The 22,264-nt window shown below is 39.5% G+C and overlaps 1 protein-coding gene across 4 annotated transcripts in view; it reads left to right on the forward strand.

Moving 5' to 3' along the window:
- tln1 (talin 1) overlaps positions 1-22,264 on the forward strand; it is a 95,080-nt gene that overhangs the window by 22,068 nt on the left and 50,748 nt on the right. For 3 of the 4 annotated variants that reach the window (XM_061292488.1, XM_061292486.1, XM_061292487.1), the window contains 15 exons: positions 502-599; positions 697-826; positions 908-1,060; positions 1,240-1,382; positions 2,458-2,585; positions 2,659-2,719; positions 3,865-3,969; positions 4,050-4,205; positions 6,851-6,952; positions 8,293-8,369; positions 11,603-11,783; positions 13,149-13,262; positions 13,372-13,480; positions 15,058-15,266; positions 15,929-16,027. In XM_061292488.1, the coding sequence (XP_061148472.1) occupies positions 502-599; positions 697-826; positions 908-1,060; positions 1,240-1,382; positions 2,458-2,585; positions 2,659-2,719; positions 3,865-3,969; positions 4,050-4,205; positions 6,851-6,952; positions 8,293-8,369; positions 11,603-11,783; positions 13,149-13,262; positions 13,372-13,480; positions 15,058-15,266; positions 15,929-16,027 (1,865 nt within the window). Of the gene's footprint in view, positions 1-501; positions 600-696; positions 827-907; positions 1,061-1,239; positions 1,383-2,457; positions 2,586-2,658; positions 2,720-3,864; positions 3,970-4,049; positions 4,206-6,850; positions 6,953-8,292; positions 8,370-8,520; positions 8,632-11,602; positions 11,784-13,148; positions 13,263-13,371; positions 13,481-15,057; positions 15,267-15,928; positions 16,028-22,264 lie in introns of those variants that run through there. The other variant, XM_061292489.1, reaches the window with a different exon arrangement.

Here is a 22,264-nt window from a genome sequence, read left to right on the forward strand (position 1 = left end):
CTAGCTAGGCAAAACTAGGTGAACAACGTTTAGGTACTTGATTACAGACTTTGCAGGGTAGCAGTTGACACAGTCAACAAGAGACTCTTGGTTCAAAGTTACATCAGCTGGTTTATACGCTGTACTATTTATTGTTATATAAAGTGCAGGGTTTACCACTGATTGACCATGCCAGCTTGTTATTTTACACAGAGAAATACAATTATTCATATATCAGAATTAGCTTTATTGACCAAGTTTGTGCATGCCAAACAGGGAATTTGACTCTGGTTTATCTCAGCCTCTGTACAGCATTTAAGTGACTGACAATCCATATTGATATACCCATATTTGCTTTCTTGAACTGTTGTGTCATCCTGTATGGAGCACATGTATGTATGAATTATCCATCTTTCATGGAGGAAGCTCATCCACAGACCACTGCCAGACATTTCGCGCACGAAACACAAACAAAGAAACGCAGTTGAAGAAATTAATTCGCAATGTTGTTCTTTTTCACAGCCAATGACTATGGACTGTTTCTCTCTGATGAAGACCCCAAAAAAGGCATTTGGTTAGAGGCTGGAAAAGCCCTCGACTACTACATGTTGAGAAATGGGGTGAGTCACTCCTAAACCCTCCAGTTTCTGAAGGACCCGCTCTACTGCCTGAGCCACGGTCGGCACATTTATACTTGATTAACATTTTGTCTCTCAGGACACTCTGGAGTACAAGAAAAAGCAGAGGCCTCTGAAGATCCGTATGCTTGATGGCACCGTGAAGACGGTCATGGTGGATGATTCCAAAATTGTCAGCGATATGCTCATGACTATCTGTGCCAGAATAGGTCAAATATTTTGCACAATTCACTCTTGAGAACCGCTTTGAGTCCTGAAAAATCTTACGGAGCTGGAATTTGTCATTTTAGGCATTACAAACTATGACGAGTACTCACTGGTGCGAGACATTGGTGAAGAGAAGAAGGAGGAGAACACGGGCACGCTTAAAAAAGACAAAACACTGCTCCGAGATGACAAGAAGATGGAGAAGTTAAAGCAGAAGCTCCATACAGATGATGAATGTATGATGTTGATTTGCTTTCAACATCTAATTAATCTTGACGTTATGAATGAGTTTGACAACATACGTATAATGATGTTAAATGTGATGCATACATGTATTTAATTTCCTAACATTTTAAACTGTTTGTATTGTGCTAATGTTGAAATGGGTAGGTTAAACTGAAGTTGTGTTCCACAGTAAACTGGTTGGACCATGGGCGAACTTTGAGAGAACAAGGTGTTGAGGAGACAGAAATGTTGTTGCTGAGGAGGAAGTTCTTCTATTCAGATCAGAATGTTGACTCCAGAGACCCCGTACAGCTCAACCTTCTCTATGTACAGGTACACAAATCACATGCTTTCTTTTAATCTCGATTGAAATGTTGCTATGCAAAAGATCTTGCTCACTATTTTAACTAATGTTGCAATCAATAGCTTGCTACTTGCTACTACTAGGTAGAGCCAAGTTTGTATTTGGGCTCAAAATCCCAATTCACCATTTGTGTTGACACCAACGAATGGCTCCAAATGTACCCATTGCAGTTTTCCTAACAAAACATATAATCCAGCAGATAAAAAAAATCTATTTCGATGTTGAAGTGAAATGGCAAGCACTGTCTATAGCACTATCGTTACCATACGGTACCCCAAAGTCCCTTTCAAAGCCTGGAATCTACGTATGTAAAAATTTACTGAACCAGAGAATGAGGACACGGAGCCACCAGTATATTCTTATCCTTCTTACTCTGGAAAAGATTTTTTTTTTAATACTTTAAAATTACTTAGGATATTGTGCCACATGGTGGCCAAAAGTGGAATTCAGGGCCATTTTTGCACTTATTGGTGTTCTTTATAAAAAAAAATCATGTTTCCATGGACCAACTGCATCCTAAAGCTAAGCTAACTAGAGGGACGCTCTCACCCGGGCTGATGTGGCTAAAGTCCTTGGTCGCCATGTGTGACCGAGTGAGTGGTTGGCTGCAAGACAATGGTGTTGATACTGCCTAAGAGGGACTATATTCATTGACTTTATTTATTATTTTAGCTGGCTAACATTTCCCATACATGTGCATACACCTCCGCCCACAACGCATGTGCACTTTCCACATACCTGTGCCTCATGAATTCAAGGTACAACACATGCAGCAATGTTATAAGATTTGGTCTAATCCAAGTCCTACAATTATGATTCGTTGCTTTTTCACACTCAATTCGAATCCCCACTAATTCATGCACAGCCCTAAAGTCTACAACGAGTCGATAAAGGATTAACTTCTGGTTATATTGTGGCTTCATGCTTGGTTAATAATGCAATTATTACAAAGCAGAAGATTGCACACAAAGCTCAAGTGGTATATCCATTAACTTGATCTTGACTAAAAGGTTAACCAAGTGTGTACATTTGTGTTGTAAACAGGCCCGCGATGACATTCTAAATGGGTCTCATCCCGTCTCCTTTGACAAAGCCTGTGAGTTTGCTGGTTATCAATGTCAGATCCAGTTTGGTGACCACAATGAGTCTAAACACAAACCTGGATTCTTAGAGTGAGTGTTATCGTATATTGAACTTGGTTTGGATAGACGCTGTCTAATTCATGTTGCTCTTTATACATCACAGTTTAAAAGAGTTTCTTCCCAAAGAGTACATCAAACACAAAGGAGAGAAAAAGATCTTCCAGGTAAGAAAGACTACAATATTCACCAGATTTGTCAATAAACCAGAAATCTATTCAAATAAATTGCACCCAGACCTTGTATAGCCTCACTTTTCTATTACGAAGGCATAGAAAAATTATAAACAGTAATCCCTCGTTTACCGCGGATAATTGGTTCCAAAACCACCCCGCGATAAGTGAAATCCGCGAAGTAGGGTCACCCTCTCATCTGTACATTTTTTGTGTGTCAATAAATGTATATGAAACCATTTAAGTGCATATGTTATTCGAACATTAAATAATAGTTTCAAACATGTAAATAATACATTAATAGTATAAATAACATACAGAAAATATTGTATAAATATTGAAAATATAAATATACGTGCGTGGGTGTGTGTGTAACATGTATGTAGATGTGACGTTCTGTTGTTAACCTTGGGTAAACAGGGACCTTTAGTGGTCACAAGTTACCATAGCAGCGCTATGCACATTTTGTAGATGTAGATGTAGCTAAAGTATACATACTGTAAATATGATTTTAGGACTGTTTTATTATTACAACAACTTTTTATAACAAGGTAAATACTGTAAATATGTTTTCAGAAGTCTTTTATTATAACAACTTATTTTATAACAAAGTACAACACTGCAAATATGTTTTTAGAACTCTTATTATAACAACTTTTTTTTTTTTGGCCTGGAAAAAATCTGCGATCCAGTGAAGCCGCGATAAACGAACCGTGAAGTAGTGAGGGATCACTAGTACTTTATTTTTATATGAAATCATTATTGTAGAAACAAAATTATTTTAACATTAATATTTTGTTTTTGTATGAGATTTTTAAGATTTTAAGATTTGTATGAGAGTGAAGTTGTAATATTATGAGCATAGCCAGATAGATTAGATGACTTAAGGTAAATGTTGAGGATTTTGTCGAATTAACCTTGTGCACAAGTTTAGATTTTTTTTTTTCATTATTTCTTTTTTCTTCACCAAACGTAGTATGAACTGTTTCATGATGTGGTTGTAAGCCTTTTTATCCGAGAACTACATGAGCCTTTCACTGGCTTTGCCTACAGTAATCATCAACCAGAAGTTTTTTTTGACAAATACATATTTGTAACTAATGCAGCATTATGGTGATTTTGTTCTGTTGTCTACGCAGGCACACAAAAACTCCCAAAACATGACAGAGATTGAGGCCAAAGTCAGCTATGTGAAGCTAGCCAGGTCTCTTAAAACTTATGGAGTGTCGTTTTTTTTGGTCAAGGTAAGAACACTAGTAATTTGACGTTATATTTGAATGGACTAATATTGTTTCTATATTTATTAATATTAAATATCTTGTAGGAGAAAATGAAAGGCAAGAACAAACTGGTACCACGTCTTTTGGGCATCACCAAAGAGAGTGTGATGAGGGTGGATGAGAAAACAAAGGAGGTGATTCAGGAATGGAACTTGACCAATATCAAACGTTGGGCTGCTTCACCTAAGAGTTTTACTCTGGTGAGTTCTTTAAAAAGAGAGACATTACCCTGAAGCAGGCAATCCACCCAATTAGTCAGTGTTCTTCATTAATGGATCATCAATGGCAACGGGAAATCAAAATGATGACTTTAATGTTTTTTAGCAGTTTCTGTTTTGTAGTTTATTTGAACACAAATAAATGTCCCAATGTGACATTCAGCTTAACATATTCAACTCATCACCATTTGAAATTCGCAACATTCACCTCATTCAATTCAATCTTGGGTACACTTTGCTACATGTCAAATTCGGAAATCCCACAAAAAAATCTTAATGACAAAAAATAGTTTCACATCATTGTTCCCATTCGAATTTCAAAACATTTAGCACATTTAATTCATCTTGCTGATGACTTTCAACATGCCAAAAATATCTACAAAAAAACTCATAATCATTCTGATTTATTTCCTTTTAATTATCATTCCTATCATTCAATATCATTTCATATCATTCAACATAATCCCATATGTAATTCTGCATTATTCAACATCAGTCAGTATCATTCAACATAATTTCATATGATTCCATGTCACTCAACATTATTTCATATCAGTTAACGCCATTCCACATCCATCCATATTTTTCCATTCAGCATTTCAAAATTCACATTTCTCCAGAAATGACAACTGTCTAGTGCTAAATATTAAGACATAATACAACTATAAAGGCCACAGAGGTACCGTAATTTTCGAACTATAAGTCGCTCCGGAGTATAAATCGCACCAGCCATAAAATGCCCAAAAATGTGAAAAAAAACATATATAAGTTTAATTTAATTTATTTGACAAAATCCAACACCAAGAACAGACATGAACAAGCAACAACAGGCTAAACGGTATGCTAACGTGACAAACACAAACGAGGAGCTGAGAACGGGCCTGACGTGACATTCAGTTATTTAAAAAAAAAACTATTACATAAATAACACGTTTATAAAACCATCTGTGTCACTCCAATTCATGAAATCCATCGATCGTCCTTTGTCAACAATGCCGTGTGCCGCGCCGCAGTTCAAACCTCCTCCCCCACCGTCTATTGTCTTCCGGGTTAGAGCACGCTGGCGTCAGATTTGTTGACTGCTGCTTCTGTCCCGGACCGTGTCCGTTACTTGTTTTTCGTTTTCAGTGCACTCGTCTCTTCTTTTATTTTTCTCGTGTTGTCTTCCGTCCACCTCGCATCCCCGCAGCTCCGCTCTCACCTATCTGTTTCCTTTCCCTCGGACTACCAGCTACGTTAGCCGGCTAGCCAACTCGCCAAAACCACCACGGACCCTCCTGCCTCCCGACTCGGAGCCTGTGGCCGCCTGCTGTGGACTCGACGGCATCTCTGGCCTGGCTCTCTGGCCCGGCTCTCTGGCCTTTCGTCCGGCGTCCTCGGGCTCTGCTGTGTGTTGCCGTGGTGCGTTGGGGCCTGCCGTTCGAGCGGGTGCAGTCGAGGTTGACCGGCATCACCACCTGGTCCACCGCTGCTTCCACATGAGGCTGGGATCCTTCGCCGTCGCCGCTACATCTGGACCGGCATTTCCCCGATGGCTCACCCATCTCCTCTTTTTGGACTACCAACCCCCCGTCACCCCTACCTCCCGTACTGGCAACCTCAACAACCTCCGCTCCCGCCCTTCCTGCTCCTCCATCCATCTCCTTCGCACTGCTGACCGATGTCCTTTAAACTATAACCTATTGTCTCAACCCTCAAACCCCTCCTCACCCTTTTTTTTCCCTGTAAAGCGTCTTTGGGTCATTGAAAAGCGCTATATAAATTGAATGAATTATTAATATTATTATTATTATTCCACAGGCCCATACAACGATATATAAACTATATTTTAAATAACTATCACATAAACAACAATATTATCAAACCATTTATGTCACTCCAAATCATTAAATCCATCGATCAAATTTCTCGTCTTTTATTGATCGTCCTTTGTCAACAATGCCGTGTGCCGCGCCAGTTAAAATTATTCCACAGGCCCATACAACGATATATAAACTATATTTTAAGTAACTATCACATAAACAACAATATTATCAAACCATTCGTGTCACTCCAAATCATTAAATCCATCAATCAAATTTCTCATCCTTTATGTCATCCTGGTGACAGAAGTGTTAATTACTGTGTTTGATTTTTTCTCTCTATTTTTCATGTTTTAAATATGTTCAAGATAAAGATATCAAAGCATGTGAAGTGATCAACTATACTAAAAATAACATGTAAAGTGGTCAACTATACTTGTAAGTAAGTGATGCGTTAATGATCAAGTAAAGATTTGTGAAAAAAAACATATAAAAGTCGCTCCTGAGTATAAGTCGCCCCCCCACCCAAACTATGAAAAAAACCGCAACTTATAGTCCGAAAATTACGGTAGGTATTTTTGGAATATTGAAACTAAAAATGGAAAACAACCACATATTTCTCTTAAGCACTAAAATTGAGATTGCCAAAAGGTCCAAAGTTTTGTTACCTGCTTGACAGTGCAAAAAAAAACCCCAGACATCTGTCTGTTGTAAAATGTCAAATATAGTTTTATTAACGTTATTGTTATTGTTAACCACTCCAATGTGAGAGAGCACACTATGCCATCATTTTGAAAGGAATGGTACTATTTGATCTACTTTCAGGACTTTGGTGACTATCAGGATGGTTACTACTCAGTGCAGACCACCGAGGGAGAGCAAATTGCACAGCTTATTGCTGGTTACATTGACATCATCCTTAAAAAGGTAACAGACAGCAAATTTGCATATCCACTTAATTTTCCATCCCTATTTGGCAATGTCATGTCTTTTAAAGATCTTTGATCTATAGCTGCTTTTTCACTTGAGATTTGAGCTGTGGGGTGGGTGGCGTGAGGTGTTTTGACTGCTGGTGGGTGGGAGGGATTTATTGTTTCTCACATTTTGTGTAGCACTTCTTTTTGAAATTGGAAAAAGCGTATTGATCAATTGATTGAGTGCAGTCGTTTAATTAGAATATTAACATTATATTGGTCTTATTTAAATATTTTAACATTAATATCAGCATTAATGGTGGGAAAGCATTTGTATGTGCCTGAATGTGAAAAGTGTTGTAAGAAATGTTGAAGTTGTGACGCTGCAAGGCAAATATCTGCATGATACATTGTAAGAACAGATGGGAGTATACACTACTCAAGTATAAACATGCACTACTCAAGTATTTGGCTTGCCAAATTTCAGGATGAACCTAAGATGTACTCTGACCTTTTCAAGCTAATTGAATTTGACCTTATCTGAATTGTTCAATGCACATGTCAGTTGATATGATTACGTACCATCAAAACCTGAACCGCAAAACAATAGACAATAGAAACAGAATTTAATGACGAAAGGGAGCATGGTCCACATGAAATATAGGCACAATGAAAAAGAAGTGCAACGTTGGTAAAAAAAAAAAATTGCTGATGGAATTATAAATGTTGACTACCACCCTAAACAAAAAGTGACGGATGAGACAATGAAGACAATGCAAGGTAATAGAAGAAATCAGAGGCTCTTACTCTGAAATACATGGTAAACACGACAGGTAAAACTAATCAATACAGAAAACCACACAGTATAATAGGAGGGCAATGAAGAATAAATGTGCAATACTCAACCTGCAGTACATACTAAATACCTTGTTGATTCAAACGAGCAGGAAACTCCACTTACCACTGATCACTGCACAGAAAATGAATACCATGTTGTTGATTACTATACTTGTTGTTCCCTAACAAGAAGTTGACCATGAAGATTCACGTAAAGCATTAACTTAATCCTAAATTGACGAGCGCATTTCAGGTTCATCCTAAAATTTCACCTGTAAGCCAATTATCCCAAATTTATTGCCAGCAGTGTATTTACGTTCTTTTGCCATTGACATGAACTGCATAGGCTGATAATGCAAAACAATAAAAAGGCGAGATTCCAAGGATATTCTTTTTTACCAGGATAAAAACTTTACACATTGTGCCTGATGTCCAATTTCAGTGTATTGAAAGGAGCACAACTATACAGTTCTATCAATATGGTCAATTGTAACTGCCATTTCTGTCTTTTGACAGAAAAAAAGCAAAGATCACTTTGGGCTGGAGGGAGATGAAGAGTCAACAATGCTGGAGGACTCTGTGTCCCCTAAAAAGTATGTGTGTTACATTTCTCTGTGTCCTTGCTCTCTCTTAAAAAAGAAGTACAACCACCCATACAACAGATTTCTGGGGACTTGAAACAGTCAAAATAATAACTGGACTAACTGGCTTTTATGAGTCTTCACCATAAAGCAGTGTTTCCCAACCATTGTGCCGCAGCACACTGGTGTGCCGTGAGAGATGTTCAGCTGTGCCGTGGGAAATCGTCCAATATTAAGTACGGAGCGCATTGTAAACAGGATCGCCAAACCACTGGTCAGTTAGCGCAAGGCCTGGTCAGCCACTTGCTAATCATGCATGCATGGCAAATCGGAGAATCTTGAGATTTCATGTTGTGTCGGTCTGATTGTATCGCATCGGTACATATTCAGTTTGTGTGTGCTGCTGTGTGCTTTTGCTAACACAAAAGTGACACATAGTGACACTATGACGGCTGTGGTGCGTTTGTTGTCCGATGGAAATCAGAGCATGCAGTTCAACCGGAGAACCTGGATTGTTCATTTTTCACCAACATAAAATACACAGTCAAGTCGAGACACCTTGACTGTAATAGCCACTCAACTGCTGTCAGAACAGCAGTGTCTTTAAAAGTGACTTTGTTCTTGTTTTCGCAATATTTATGGAGCTAGTCTAAAACGGTAAACAAAGTCATGTTGATTCTTTTGGATTTTAATCACAATCACTTTCAATAGTTTATTCCTTACACTGTCTAAAACCTTTTTTAAAAAACTGTCACTTTTATTTTAAAAAAAAAAATGCAATTTAAAGAATATTTAGTGTTTATTTGTATTAAATTATTCGACTCTCCATACATACCGTATTTTTCGGACTAAAAGTCGCTCCGGAATATAGGACGCATTAGCCATAAAATGCACAATAACCTGAAAAAAAACCATAAGTCACTCCGGCGTATAAGTCGCATTTTGGGGGAAATTTATTCGACAAAATCCAACACTAAGAACAAACATGAACGAGCAACAACAGGCTAAACCAGGGGTCGGCAACCTTTTTTACTCAAAGAGCCATTTGGGACCGCCCCCCAATGAAAAGAAAGCACCCGGAGCCACAACCCATTTTGACATCATTATATATATTATGCATGGATATATTATGCTATGTACAAAAAACTACTGCATTTATGAAAATGAAATCAACGAACTGCTGCAGAGAACACAGAATTTTATTTCTGCATGCAACAAAAAGCATTTTACACTTGGTTGATGCTTAATTTCAAATCAAATACCCGGTGTCTATTTGAGTCCTCGTATTTAAGAAACAAAAATCCAAACTTACCCAACCCACTGAACAAAAAATGCAAACTGCCTGCAGTCACCTGTCCTCTTATTTATGAGATAAAAATCCAAACTTATCCAAATATTATCCACCAGCACTGAACGAACAATGCAAACCAAAGAAATGTGCAGTCTGCTTCTGTCCCATTGCGTGTACTGGAGTGTGCAGCCAGTTGTCCTCCTGAATTAAAAAAAAAGGACTACTTCACTTAATATACAGTTATCACGCTGGTAGTGTGCTGGAAAAACGCCGGTTGCCAGGCGTGAGGGACGCCAGGAATTCAAATGTCGCACATTGGCGGATGTGACGCATATTTTGGCCGGTAAAAATATTAAAAATGTTTAATTTTAATGTTACAAGTTTACCATAATCTTCAAATACAGAATTATATTTTAAAATGAACAAACTAAAATAAAATTAAATTTTTATAAAATACTCATTATTTTCCAAAGTCACAGGGAGCCACAACAGAAGGATAAAAGAGACACATGTGGCTCCGGAGCCATGGGTTGCCGACCTATGGGCTAAACAATAGGTATGCTAACGTGACATAAACACAAACAAAGAGCTGAGAACGGGCCTGACGTAACATTCAGAGTTATTCAAAAAACTATTACATAAATAACACGTTTATAAAACCATCTGTGTCACTCCAATTCATTAAATCCATCGATCGTCCTTTGTCAACAATGGGTGCGCGCCGCTGACGGCGCCTGCGCTTCAAAATATTCCACAGGCCCATATAACGACATATAAATTATATATCAAATAACTATTATATAAGCAATAATATTATCAAACCATCTGTGTCACTCCAAATCATTAAATCCATCGATCAAATTCCTCTTCCTTTGTCAACGGCGCGCGTGCGCCCTGACGTCAGTAGCCAATAACTACTGAACTGTAACGATAAAAACATATACAAGTTGCTACACGAAATAAAATATATCAAATAACTATAACATAAATAGTTAACCGCCACACGGCCCCAAGCACCGGCGTGGACTTCCAGGCATGGACTTCCATCCCCGGAGGTGGCACTTCCAGCCACGGAGGTGGAAGAGAGCTCCATAGAATAGTATGCATAGCATAGTATAGTAGAATAGCATGCGTAAAAGCCATGTCCGAGCCCCATCCACCGTCCCCGGACAGCCACGCGGCCGAGCACCGGCCCCTGACTTCCATCCACGGAGGTAAAAGAGAGCTCCGTATAGTAGGACCGGGCGTGCGTAAAAGCCATGTCCGAGCCCCATCCACCGTCCCCGGACACCCACCCGGCCGAGCGCCGGCCCCAGACTTCCATCCACGGAGGTTAAAGAGAGCTCCGTAGAGTAGGATCAGGCGTGCGTAAAAGCCATAATAGTTTTTCAAACCTTCTGTGTCACTCCAAATCATTAAATCTTTCAAACTCTTCGTCCTCCGTGTCACTTACAAAGCTGCTAATGATGCCGGTAGTACGTGGGGCCCTTCGTCATCTCGTGATCAATCTTTGTCCTTTTTGTAAACAACCGCCGTGGTGCGCTGCTGACGTCGCTTGAAATTCAAATTACAGTAATCCCTTGCTACATCGCGGTTCGTTTAACGCGGTTTGACTTTTTTTTGAAAAAATTCACATATAAGTCGTGCCTCAGTATAAGTCGCCCCCCCCCCCCCCCCACCCAAACTATGGAAAAAAACACGACATATAGTCCGAAAATTATGGTATATAGGAATAGGACTTTACGTGTTTCGTTGTAAGAAAACTGATTTTAATATAGAAGCTGGTGTTACACCAAACAGATTTTTGTTGGTGGTGTGCCTCGAGATTTTTTCCAATGAAAAGGTGTGCCGTGAATGAAAAACAGTTGGGAAACACTGCCATAACGTTAATGTCCATCTTGTCATAATACCAAGGAGCAAATCCCCAATTTTTTTTTTTTTTGCATTACTTCAGGTCCACAGTGTTGCAGCAGCAGTTCAACAAAGTGGGTAAGGTAGAAACAGGCTCTGTGGCGTTGCCAGCCATTATGCGCTCAGGAGCCGGTGGTCCAGAGAGTTTCCAGATGGGCTCCATGCCTCAGGCCAAACAGCACATCACCAGTGGACAAATGCACAGAGGACACATGCCTCCTCTGGTAAAGTCAACTTTACTATAACACTAAATGGCACATGTGACTAAAACAATTGCATATTGTGTGAACTGCCTCTGTGAACTGACTTAATGTTTCTCAAACTCAAGTTGCATTTTGGGGGGGAACAAAAGGCATTTTCTTTATTGTTACATTTGTTGTAAGAGAATAAATATGTCCTTTCTAGAATAACATATGATACGTAATGATCCTGTATTTTTTTATTCCACTTGTCCACCCTGCTGGGCTAATAATTGGACCGGCTCAGAAAGTTGGGTCAGTTTGATCCAACTTTGGATTGTTTTGCAAAAAACAACCCAATTTGTTGAACTGCATTGTACGAAAAAATGTTTAGTGCAAAAACAATACCAATCCAAATTGGGTTGTTTTCAACCCAGTATTTCTAAGGTGTCATAACCTTTGACTATTACCATGACTTGGAGAAGTACAGCACAATTTTATTCTCATAACATTACAAGTTTTTGTCGTCTCTAGAAAACCCCCAATGATTTTAACCTAACATTGTAACTGTTTTGTCACATTTCAAACTTTTTGATTCTAATAACATTTTGGGGAACACATAGATTATATAGAAGATTTATTTGAATCACAGTTGTGTATCGTGCACCTTGAAAACATGCATAGCATTGTTAAAATGTGCCATCAAGCTTAGGGTGCATTTCTAAGTCCAAACAGGGAACAAGAAAGACAGTGTTTTTTGAATAGTCAGACTAGACGTTCCTTTCTTGTCTCACAGTTGATCAATGACCAAATTAGACATCAAGGTCAAGGTATTGCTGTATGTGTGTTATTGTAATTTGTGACCTCTAAAGCGATTGACATTCACAGTATGTGAAAGAAAACACAACTGAATGGACCATGTGGATTCGGTCGCTATTTATGAAATGAAACATAATTTGAGATCTCAAGTAAGACCAGAATCATATCTCCACATTAAGAACCACTACAAGAGATGCAGTATCTGTAGTAAGCTGACAATTTTCAAAACAGTTACTTAAAGATCAATATAAGCATGTTACGGAGCAAAAAATGGGTCAAACGAGTTTGCTTCTGAAACAGAATTGTCAGGGATTTCTTGTTTTTTGTGGGGGTTTTTTATTATGGAGAGAAATGTTATTACATTTAAGTTGTAAGTAAAGTAAAGTTGCATCATTGCATATATAGAAAAGCTTTATTTCATGCCATTTTATTATCATTACTTTTTTCAATTGGTACATACTAGTGTATTGTTTTTATTATATTTATGGCCCCAAGTAATATTTTGGACATTCCTTGTAAAGAATGTTTAGATAGAAAAGCTATAGTGGGAACACACTACACTGTGATATGAGGATGTTTGTGTGTTTGCAGACTTCAGCTCAGCAAGCCCTGACTGGTACCATCAACTCCAGTATGCATGCTGTTCAGGCTGCTCAGGCTTCTTTAGATGACTTTGATACACTGCCTCCCCTGGGGACAGATGCTGTAAGATTTCACTTTCCTTTGTTCCAACTTTCCAATCAAACCTTAAAGCACTTGAACAGAGATAGGGTCATGCGTTGAAACTGTAATGTGTTTTATTCTTGTATTTAAGGCATCCCAAGCCTGGCGCAAAAACAAGATGGACGAGTCTAAACATGAGATCCATTCTCAGGTGGATGCTATTACAGCGGGCACTGCCTCTATGGTTAATCTCACTGCAGGTAAAGCTATTCATTAAGAACAGACGTATGTTTCCAGCGAATTGTCAAGATGATGTTGTCATAGTGTGTTAGTGCTTGGGGTTCAGCTACATTTCACAGTCAGAGTTCACAATGTGGTTTTAAGTTTTTATTTCATTAACATCCTAAACTAACTACCGTATTTTCTGAAATATAAGTCGCAGTTTTTGTCATGGTTTGGCTGGGGGTGCGGTGCGACTTACGTGTGAAATTATAACACATTATATCTTTTCACATGGTACTTTCACACTAAACCACTAGAGGGCGCTCTAGGCCTGTGCCATAATTGGAACGGCAACTGACGATGAGCCACGTAGAAGAGGAAGCGCTGCGTCTTCTCATTCCGATGATGAAGACTTACCGTTTTTTTCCGTGTATAGTGCGCAAAATTTAACGAATTTATTGTCCTAAAATCTGGGGTGCGCATTATACATGGGTACAAACAAATTTAATTTTTTTTATTTTTTATTTATTTTTTTTTTTTTTTAGAAAACAAAACCAACAACAGGACTGACCGACAAAGTCGTGGAACAAAAAGACAGGGTGACATTACCAAAGACAGGAACAGAAAGCAAACAGACATCATGACAGTAACACATGCAATGATCCGACGGTGAGCGAGGGGCAGACAGGACTTAAATACAAAACACGTTACATCGATTGAGGTGACACAGGAAGAGAGGGGCGACGCGAACAGAAACTATGGCAACCTAGACACATAGCAAAACTGGGGACGAGAAGTGACAAATGTCCCTCGAAATGAAACTTGAAATCACCAAGTTTTGGTTTCCAAGGGTGTTTTTATTCCTCTTCAACGTCTCTCCCATACAGAGCCGCCTTTTTCACGTCCGCACGCCTCTTTCCCGTGCGCGCACAGAGCGCGGTGGTGCGTTTAAGGGCAGTCGGAGAAATCAACGCCAACAAAAAAAATTACATCCAGCCTAGTTAAGACCATACCAAAGACTATAAAAATGGGACCCATTGCCTCCCTGCGTGTGTGACGATCATTGGGACTTAAAAAAAAAAAAAAAAAATTCATAAAAATTGAGTGCGTATTATACATGGGTACAGGCTTTTTTCCAGCATCAGCATGCCATTTTTAGGGTGCGTATTATACATGGAGGCGCACTATACACGGAAAAAAACGGTAGTTAAATTTAATGATTTGGGGTGACATGGATGGCTAGATTAACTTGTTAGCATGTTATTTATGGTATAGTTATTTGAATAACTCTTAATATGTTACGTCAGGCATGTTCTCAGTTCCTTGTTTGTGTTTATGTAATGTTAAGCATACCGCATCGTTCAGCCTGTTGTTGCCTATTCATGTCTGTTCTTGGTGTTGGATATTGTCAAATAGATTAACCCTAAAAATGCGATTTACACTCCAGTGTGATTTATGTCTTTTTCTTCTTATGCAAATACGGTATAATTAGCGATACAGTACAGTGAAAGACTGAATGATGAAGGCATTTACTTATCCACTGAAGGCTGATATCCCTTTTTTAAAATTATTCACATTGTGTTCAAGAGATGTTGATCCATGTGCCCGTCCACAGGTGACCCAGCAGAGACAGACTACACAGCAGTGGGCTGTGCCGTTACCACCATCTCCTCCAATCTCACTGAGATGTCAAAGGGTGTCAAACTATTGGCAGCACTCATGGAGGATGAAGGTGGAAACGGACAACAGCTGCTCGGTGCTGCCAAGAACTTGGCCTGTGCTGTCTCTGACATGCTGAAGACTGCGCAGCCTGCAAACATAGAGGTATAAAAATCAAACCAGTTTTTGGAGAGGTGCTAGTCTGCTTCCTGACAACTGTCCCGTTTATTTTAAAAATCCACCGACCGATGGATGGCTCATTGAGCTCCAGCATGAACACTTGTGTTGTTTCCGACAGGAAAACAAGTCTGATTTCAAGGATGTTACTGTGGTGGTTTCTCGAAACCAGAGCTGCTTCCACAAATCATCTAAAAGTTCTTGGCTTCGCCAAGAGATCGATTTCTACTCTTTGCTGTGCCTTTGGCCTCTCTCCATCTTTGATAAGGGAGATGAATTGCTAGTCTAGTCCGCCCTTGAACTGTCTGTCTAGTTCCCGGTCTCACTAAAGGTCATCCCGACAATAATCAGAAAGCAGATTAGTATCTGTCTGAAAATCAGTTGCAATTTATTTTTTATCCGCAGCAGTATTGAACCCTCTGGTTCCAAAGCCCACGACCTTTTGGATGAAATATTGCCACTGCCTGCCTATCTTGCTAACTCTATTGGTCCTACATTCACATTTTACTATATCAAAATGACTACTGTAAAGAAGTCATTGAAACAGCAAATCTGATGGTGACCTAAAATCTTTGCACAGTACAGGCTGTCAAAAACAGTTTGTTTTTGTCTCTGAATTTGTCAATAACAAAAACATTTTTTGGTTTTAGCCTCGTCAGAATCTGCTGCAAGCTGCAGGAAATGTGGGTCAGGCCAGTGGAGAACTACTATCGCACATTGGAGAGACAGACACTGATCCACAGTTCCAGGTATTTATATTTTAAATTCTAAATTCATACTTTAAAAAGTTCAGATTATTGTATTTATGATTTTATACTAGTACTCATAAATCTATTACACAGTAATCCCTCGCTATATTGCGGTTCATTTATCGCAGCTTCAGTACATCGTGGATTTCCCTCCCCAAAAAATACATCCATCCATTCATCCATACCGCTTGTCCCTACGGGTGTCGCGGGTGTGCTGGAGCCTATCCCAGCAGTCATCGGGCAGTAGGCAAGGGACACCCAGAACCAGTTGCCAGCCGGCCGCAGAGCACACACAGACAAACAACCATCCGCACTCACACCCAGGGGCAATTTGGAGTGCTCAATTGGCCTACCAAGCATGGTTTTGGGATCTGGGAGAAAACCGGAGTGCCCGGAGAAAACCCACGCGGGCACAGGGAGAACATGCAAACCCCACACAGGGAGGGTCGGAGGTGGAATCGAACCGGCACCCTCCTAACAGTGAGGGGGACGTGCTAACCATTGCGCTACCGAGTCACCTCAAAACAATTAAAAATTCCAAATAAAAATTCTAAATTGAGGAATTATGGCACGAAAGTTGCCCACATGCCAACAGAAGGCAGGGAATGCCCACACAATTGCAGTACGTATACTTGTACCTTGTTATTAAAAAAAGTTGTTATAATAATACTAGTTCTAAAAACATATTTACAGTATTGTACTTTGTTATAAAAAAAATCGTTATAATATTCAGAGTTCTAAAAACATATTTACAGTATGTACACTTGTACCTTGTTAGAAAAAAGTTGTTATAATAATAAGAGTTCTAAAAACATATTTACAGTATGAATACTTTAGCTATATCTACATATGTTACACACACAGACACACACACACACACACACACACACACACACACACACACACACACATGTATCATATTAATATTTATATTATTTATAAATTAGTTTCTGTATGTCATATACACCAGTGCTCCCCAACCTTTTTTACATTTCAGAAATATTTTTGCGGACCGGCATTTATATAAATAAATAATACATTTATATAAATAAATAAATAAATAAATAATACATTTATAATAAATATATAAATACAATGAAATAAAATGATACGACTGACATAAAAACAAGTACAAATGACAAAAATAAAACTCACCATTACGTTGAATTAGTGGGAGCACTGAGTTTGTTTCTCAGAAACGAGCCGGTCCCATCTAGACGTAATCGGAGACAATGACACCCGAGGTGATTAAGGTTTGTCTTTTATTGCAGGATGCTTGGTCTCCATGTGTTGAAGCAGTTTTGAATGCTTCATTACCTGGTTAGTTAGCCTGTCGCCACATATTAGCTTTGCGGGCTCGACTGGGGAAACATGTCACGTGACCGGGACGAGTGTCTTGACCTGAATTAATTGATCGTTGATAATAATTTTTTTTTTTTTCTGTGCGGCTTGGCGGCCCGGTACCAAGTGACCCACGGACCGGTACCGGTCCGCGGCCCGGTGTTTGGGGACCACTGATATATACTATTAATATAGTATTTACATGTTTGAAAATATTACCGTCGCTGCGGAGTACAAGTCGCATCAGCCATAAAGTGCACCAGAAAGGGGAAAAAAACAGATATAAGTCGCACCGGAGTTTAAGTCGCATTTTGGGGGAAATTTATTTGACAAAATCCAACACCAAGAACAGACATGAACCAGCAACAACAGGCTAAACCAGGGGTGGGCAAACCTTTTTATTTGCGGGCCGAATTGGGTTCTAAATTTTGACCGGGGGGCCGAACCAGGAGCAGATGGATGTAGTGTTTGTGTGAAGTAACATAAATGACATGTAAAGGTCATTGCATAAAAGGTTTTTACTTTTAGTAGATACTAAAGCATGGATATTAAAAAAAAGCTTTTTGAAAACAATTGCATTTATTAACAGCATTAAAAAAATATTTCACCAAAAAACTATTATCAGTGATTCTTATTAAATACGTCACTGTTATGATGAATAACATTTTCCATCACTTCAGCGCCTGCAGGTCAGATTTATGAAATATGTTTATCTAATGAGGCGAAATCACATCCAACGGCAAACATTCTGACCAAATTCATCATCTTGAAGAATCGGTGAAAGAATACATAAAAATAAAGTAATAAAGAAATCAATAGTATTGTTGGTTTCCCTTTTTTGCTAGTGCATCATAGACTGGAGTAAAATTGTTGTGGTAATTCTTAGGATAGAGCCGAGGTGTGGGACCTAGATCTGTGACGAGCTTTGTTGACGTTCATGTGGCTGAATGTCTTCTCACACACGTAGGTCGAGCCAAATTGTCCACTCTTTTTTAACATTCGGCACTCAGTGTCCACCTTTGTTGTCTTCGGGCCACTCATTTTAATGGAATGATTCCAGGGGAAGGTTTCTGGGTGGCGTTAGCGTAAAACTGTATCTGAAAGCTCAGCGCGCGAATTATTAGAATATTGACGTCACAGCCTACACTTGAAATTCGGCACTGATAGATGAAATTACTACGTACTACTGAGTACGCACACGCACTTGTGAGTGTGCACCGAGCTTTCTGACAGGGAGTAAATGCGCGGGCGGGCGGGCGCTTCCCCATCTACTGGAGAAACATAGTAATTGCAGGAAAAATGACCCCCAAAAAAATTAATAATACAATTTATTCAGGTTTGGCGGGCCGTAGTTTGCCCATGTCTGGGCTAAACGATACGGTATGCTAACGTGACATAAACACAAATGAGGAGCTGAGAACGGGGCTGATGTAACATTAACAGTGATTCAAATAACTATAACATAAAAAACACATTTACCAAACCATCTGTGTCACTCCAAATCATTAAATCCAGAAAAATTCTTCGTCCTTTGTGTAAACAATGCCGCGTTTGCGGCGTGACACTGAGGTCGGACTCGTCATCTGTTGCAGTTCAATTTATTCCACTGGCCCATACAACTAGATATAAACTATGTATCAAATAACAATAATATAAACAACAATTTTATCGAACCATCTGTGTCACTCCCAATCATTAAATCCATTGGAATCTTCGTCCTTCGTGTAAACACCGGCACTTCTAACCCCGGAAGTGTGTGCGGTGCGACGCTGACATCAGTTGCAATTCAACTTACCTTTTTTTCCATGTATAATGCGCCCCCATGTATAATACGCACCCTAAAAATGGCATGTTGATCCTGGAAAAAAGCCTGTACCCATGTATAATACGCACCCAAATTTTGAGTCCTACTTAAGTCCGTAAACGTAAAATTATTTCAGAAAAAAGATCATCTTTGGGAACAACCGAATGTTATTCTGCCGGTCAGTATCACTGCACATGCGCTAGCAAACTCGATAGCGAAGAAATCTTTCGGATTTGTGTAGGGTACATTGTGACAGCAAACGAGCAGGTGATCGAGCAAGCGTCTGATACGAGAGCATTGTGTTCGTATGGAGCGTGTTTGAAGTGAACAGCAGAGAAGAAAGCGCATCTGTAATGGCGGCCTCCGTATGAAAAGAAAAAAAACTTGTACCCATGTATAATGCGCACCCCAGATTTTAGGACAATAAATTAGTTAAATTTTGCGCATCATACATGGAAAAAAACGGTATTCCACAGGCCCATATAACTACGATATATAAACTACCGTTTTTTTTCCGTGTATAGTGCGCCCCCATGTATAATACGCACCCTAAAAATGGCATGCTGATGCTGGAAAAAAGCTTGTACCCATGTATAATACGCACCCAATTTTTATGAATTTTTAAAAAATTATTATTATTTTTTTTTAAGTCCCAATGATTGTCACACACGCAGGGAGACAATGGGTCCCATTTTTATAGTCTTTGGTATGGTCTTAACTAGGCTGGATGTAATTTTTTTTGTTGGCGTTGATTTCTCCGACTGCCTGTAAACGCACCACCGCGCTCCGTGCGCGCACGGGAAAGAGGCGGCTCTGTATGGGAGAGACGTTGAAGAGGAATAGAAACACCCTTGGAAACCAAAACTTGCCCCTCGTCGTGACTCGGAGCCGCAACAAATGTTTCGGATTTGTGTAGGGTACATTGTGACAGACAGCAAACGAGCAGGTGATCGAGCAAGCCTTGTCTGATACGAGAGCATTGCGGTCGCATGGAGCGTGTTTGAAGTGAACAGCAGAGAAGAAAGGAACAAGGCAAAGTGTTGTGAAATAAAATGCACAGAACGGATGCGCAAGACACGTCAGCTATATAAAGAGCGAGAGTTGTTTTCTTCGTATTAGCGCGGTGGTGCGTTTACGGGCAGTCGGAGAAATCAACGCCAAAAAAAAAAAAAAAAATTTGTACCCATGTATATTGCGCACCCCAGATTTTAGGACAATAAATTAGTTAAATTTTGCGCACTATACACGGAAAAAAACGGTATATATCAAACTATAATATAAACAACAATTTTATCGACCCATCCGTGTAACTCCAAATCAATAAATCCATCGAAATCTTCGTCCTTTGTGTAAACACTGGTGCTTCTAACTCCGGAAGTGTGTGCGGGGCGCCGCTGACGTCAGTTGCAATTCAACTTATTCCACAGGCCCATATAACTATACAGGACTGTCTCAGAAAATTAGAATATTGTGATAAAGTTCTTTATTTTCTGTAATGCAATTAAAAAACCAAAAATGTCATACATTCTGGATTCATTACAAATCAACTGAAATACTGCAAGCCTTTTATTATTTTAATATTGCTGATTATGGCATACAGCTTAAGAAAACTCAAATATCCTATCTCAACCTATTAGAATATCATGAAAAAGTATACTAGGGTATTCAACTAATCACTTGAATCGTCTAATTAACTCAAAACACCTGCAAGGGTTTCCTGAGCCTTGAAAAACACTCAGCTTGCTTAAGTAAACTAAATCACAAGTATGGCGAAGACTGCTGATTTGAATGCTGTCCAAACGACCATCACTGACACCCTCCATCAGGAGGGTAACACAAAAAGAAATTTCTCAAAGAGCAAGCTGTTCACAGAGTGCAGTTTCAAAGCACATCCACAAAAAGTCTGTTGGAAGGGGGAAATGTGGCAGGAAACGCCGCACAACCAAGAGAGATGACCGCAGCCTTAACAGCATTGTGAAGAAGAGTCGCTTCCAGAATTTGGGGGAGCTTCAAAGACAGTGGACTGAAGCTGGAGTCCAGGTATCAAAAGCCCTTGTTCACAGACGTGCCCGGGAAATGGGCTACAATAGCCGTATTCCCATGGTCAAGCCACTGCTGAACTCAAGTCAACGGAAGAAGTGTCTGACGGGCTATGGAAAAGAAGCACTGGACAGTTGCAGAGTGGTCCAAAGTCCTCTTTTCAGACAAAAGCAGATTTTGTATTTAATTTGGAAGTCAAGGCGCCAGAGTTTGGAGAAAGGCTGGATAGGAGCAAACTCCAAGTTGCTTGAAATCCAGTGTGAAGTTCCCACAGTCAGCGATGGTTTGGGGAGCCATCTCAGCTGCTGGTTTTGGTCCACTGTATCTCATCAAGTCCAGAGTAAATGCAGATTTTAGAGCACTAAATGCTTCCGTCTGCTGAAAAGCTCTATGGAGATGATGATTTCATTTTCCAGCATGATCGGGCACCTGCCCATAGTGCCAAAACCACCAGTAAATGGTGTACTGACCAAGGCATTACTGTCCTCGATTGGCCTGCCAATTCCCCTGACTTGAACCCCATAGAGAATTTGTGGGGTATTGTGAAGAAGAAGCCGAAAGACACCAGACCCAACAATGCAAATGAGCTAAAGGCCGATATTGAAGCATCCTGGGCATCCATAACACCTCAGCAATGCCTCCATGCCACCCCTGCATTGGTTGCAGTAATCCGCGCAAAAGGATTCCCAACCAAGTACTGAGTGCATTAATGGACATTTTCAAATGTTTGATTTTGTTTTGCTGTTATAAATCTTTTTTTTTTTTTACTTGATCTGAGAAAATATTCTAATATTTTGAGATAGGATATTTGAGTTTTCTTAAGCTGCGTGCCATAATCAGCAATATTAAAATAATAAAAGGCTTGCAATATTTCAGTTGATTTGTAATGAATCCAGAATGTATGACAATTTTGTTTTTTTTAATTGCATTACAGAAAAGAAAGAGCTTTATCAAAATATTCAAATTTTCTGAGACAGTCCTGTATATAAACTATACTGTATATCAAACAGTGACGTGCGGTGAGGTTCATGACTGGGGAGGCACTGACAAGA

This window comes from Syngnathus typhle, linkage group LG12 (assembly GCF_033458585.1).
Source record: "Syngnathus typhle isolate RoL2023-S1 ecotype Sweden linkage group LG12, RoL_Styp_1.0, whole genome shotgun sequence".
Lineage (NCBI taxonomy): Eukaryota > Metazoa > Chordata > Actinopteri > Syngnathiformes > Syngnathidae > Syngnathus > Syngnathus typhle.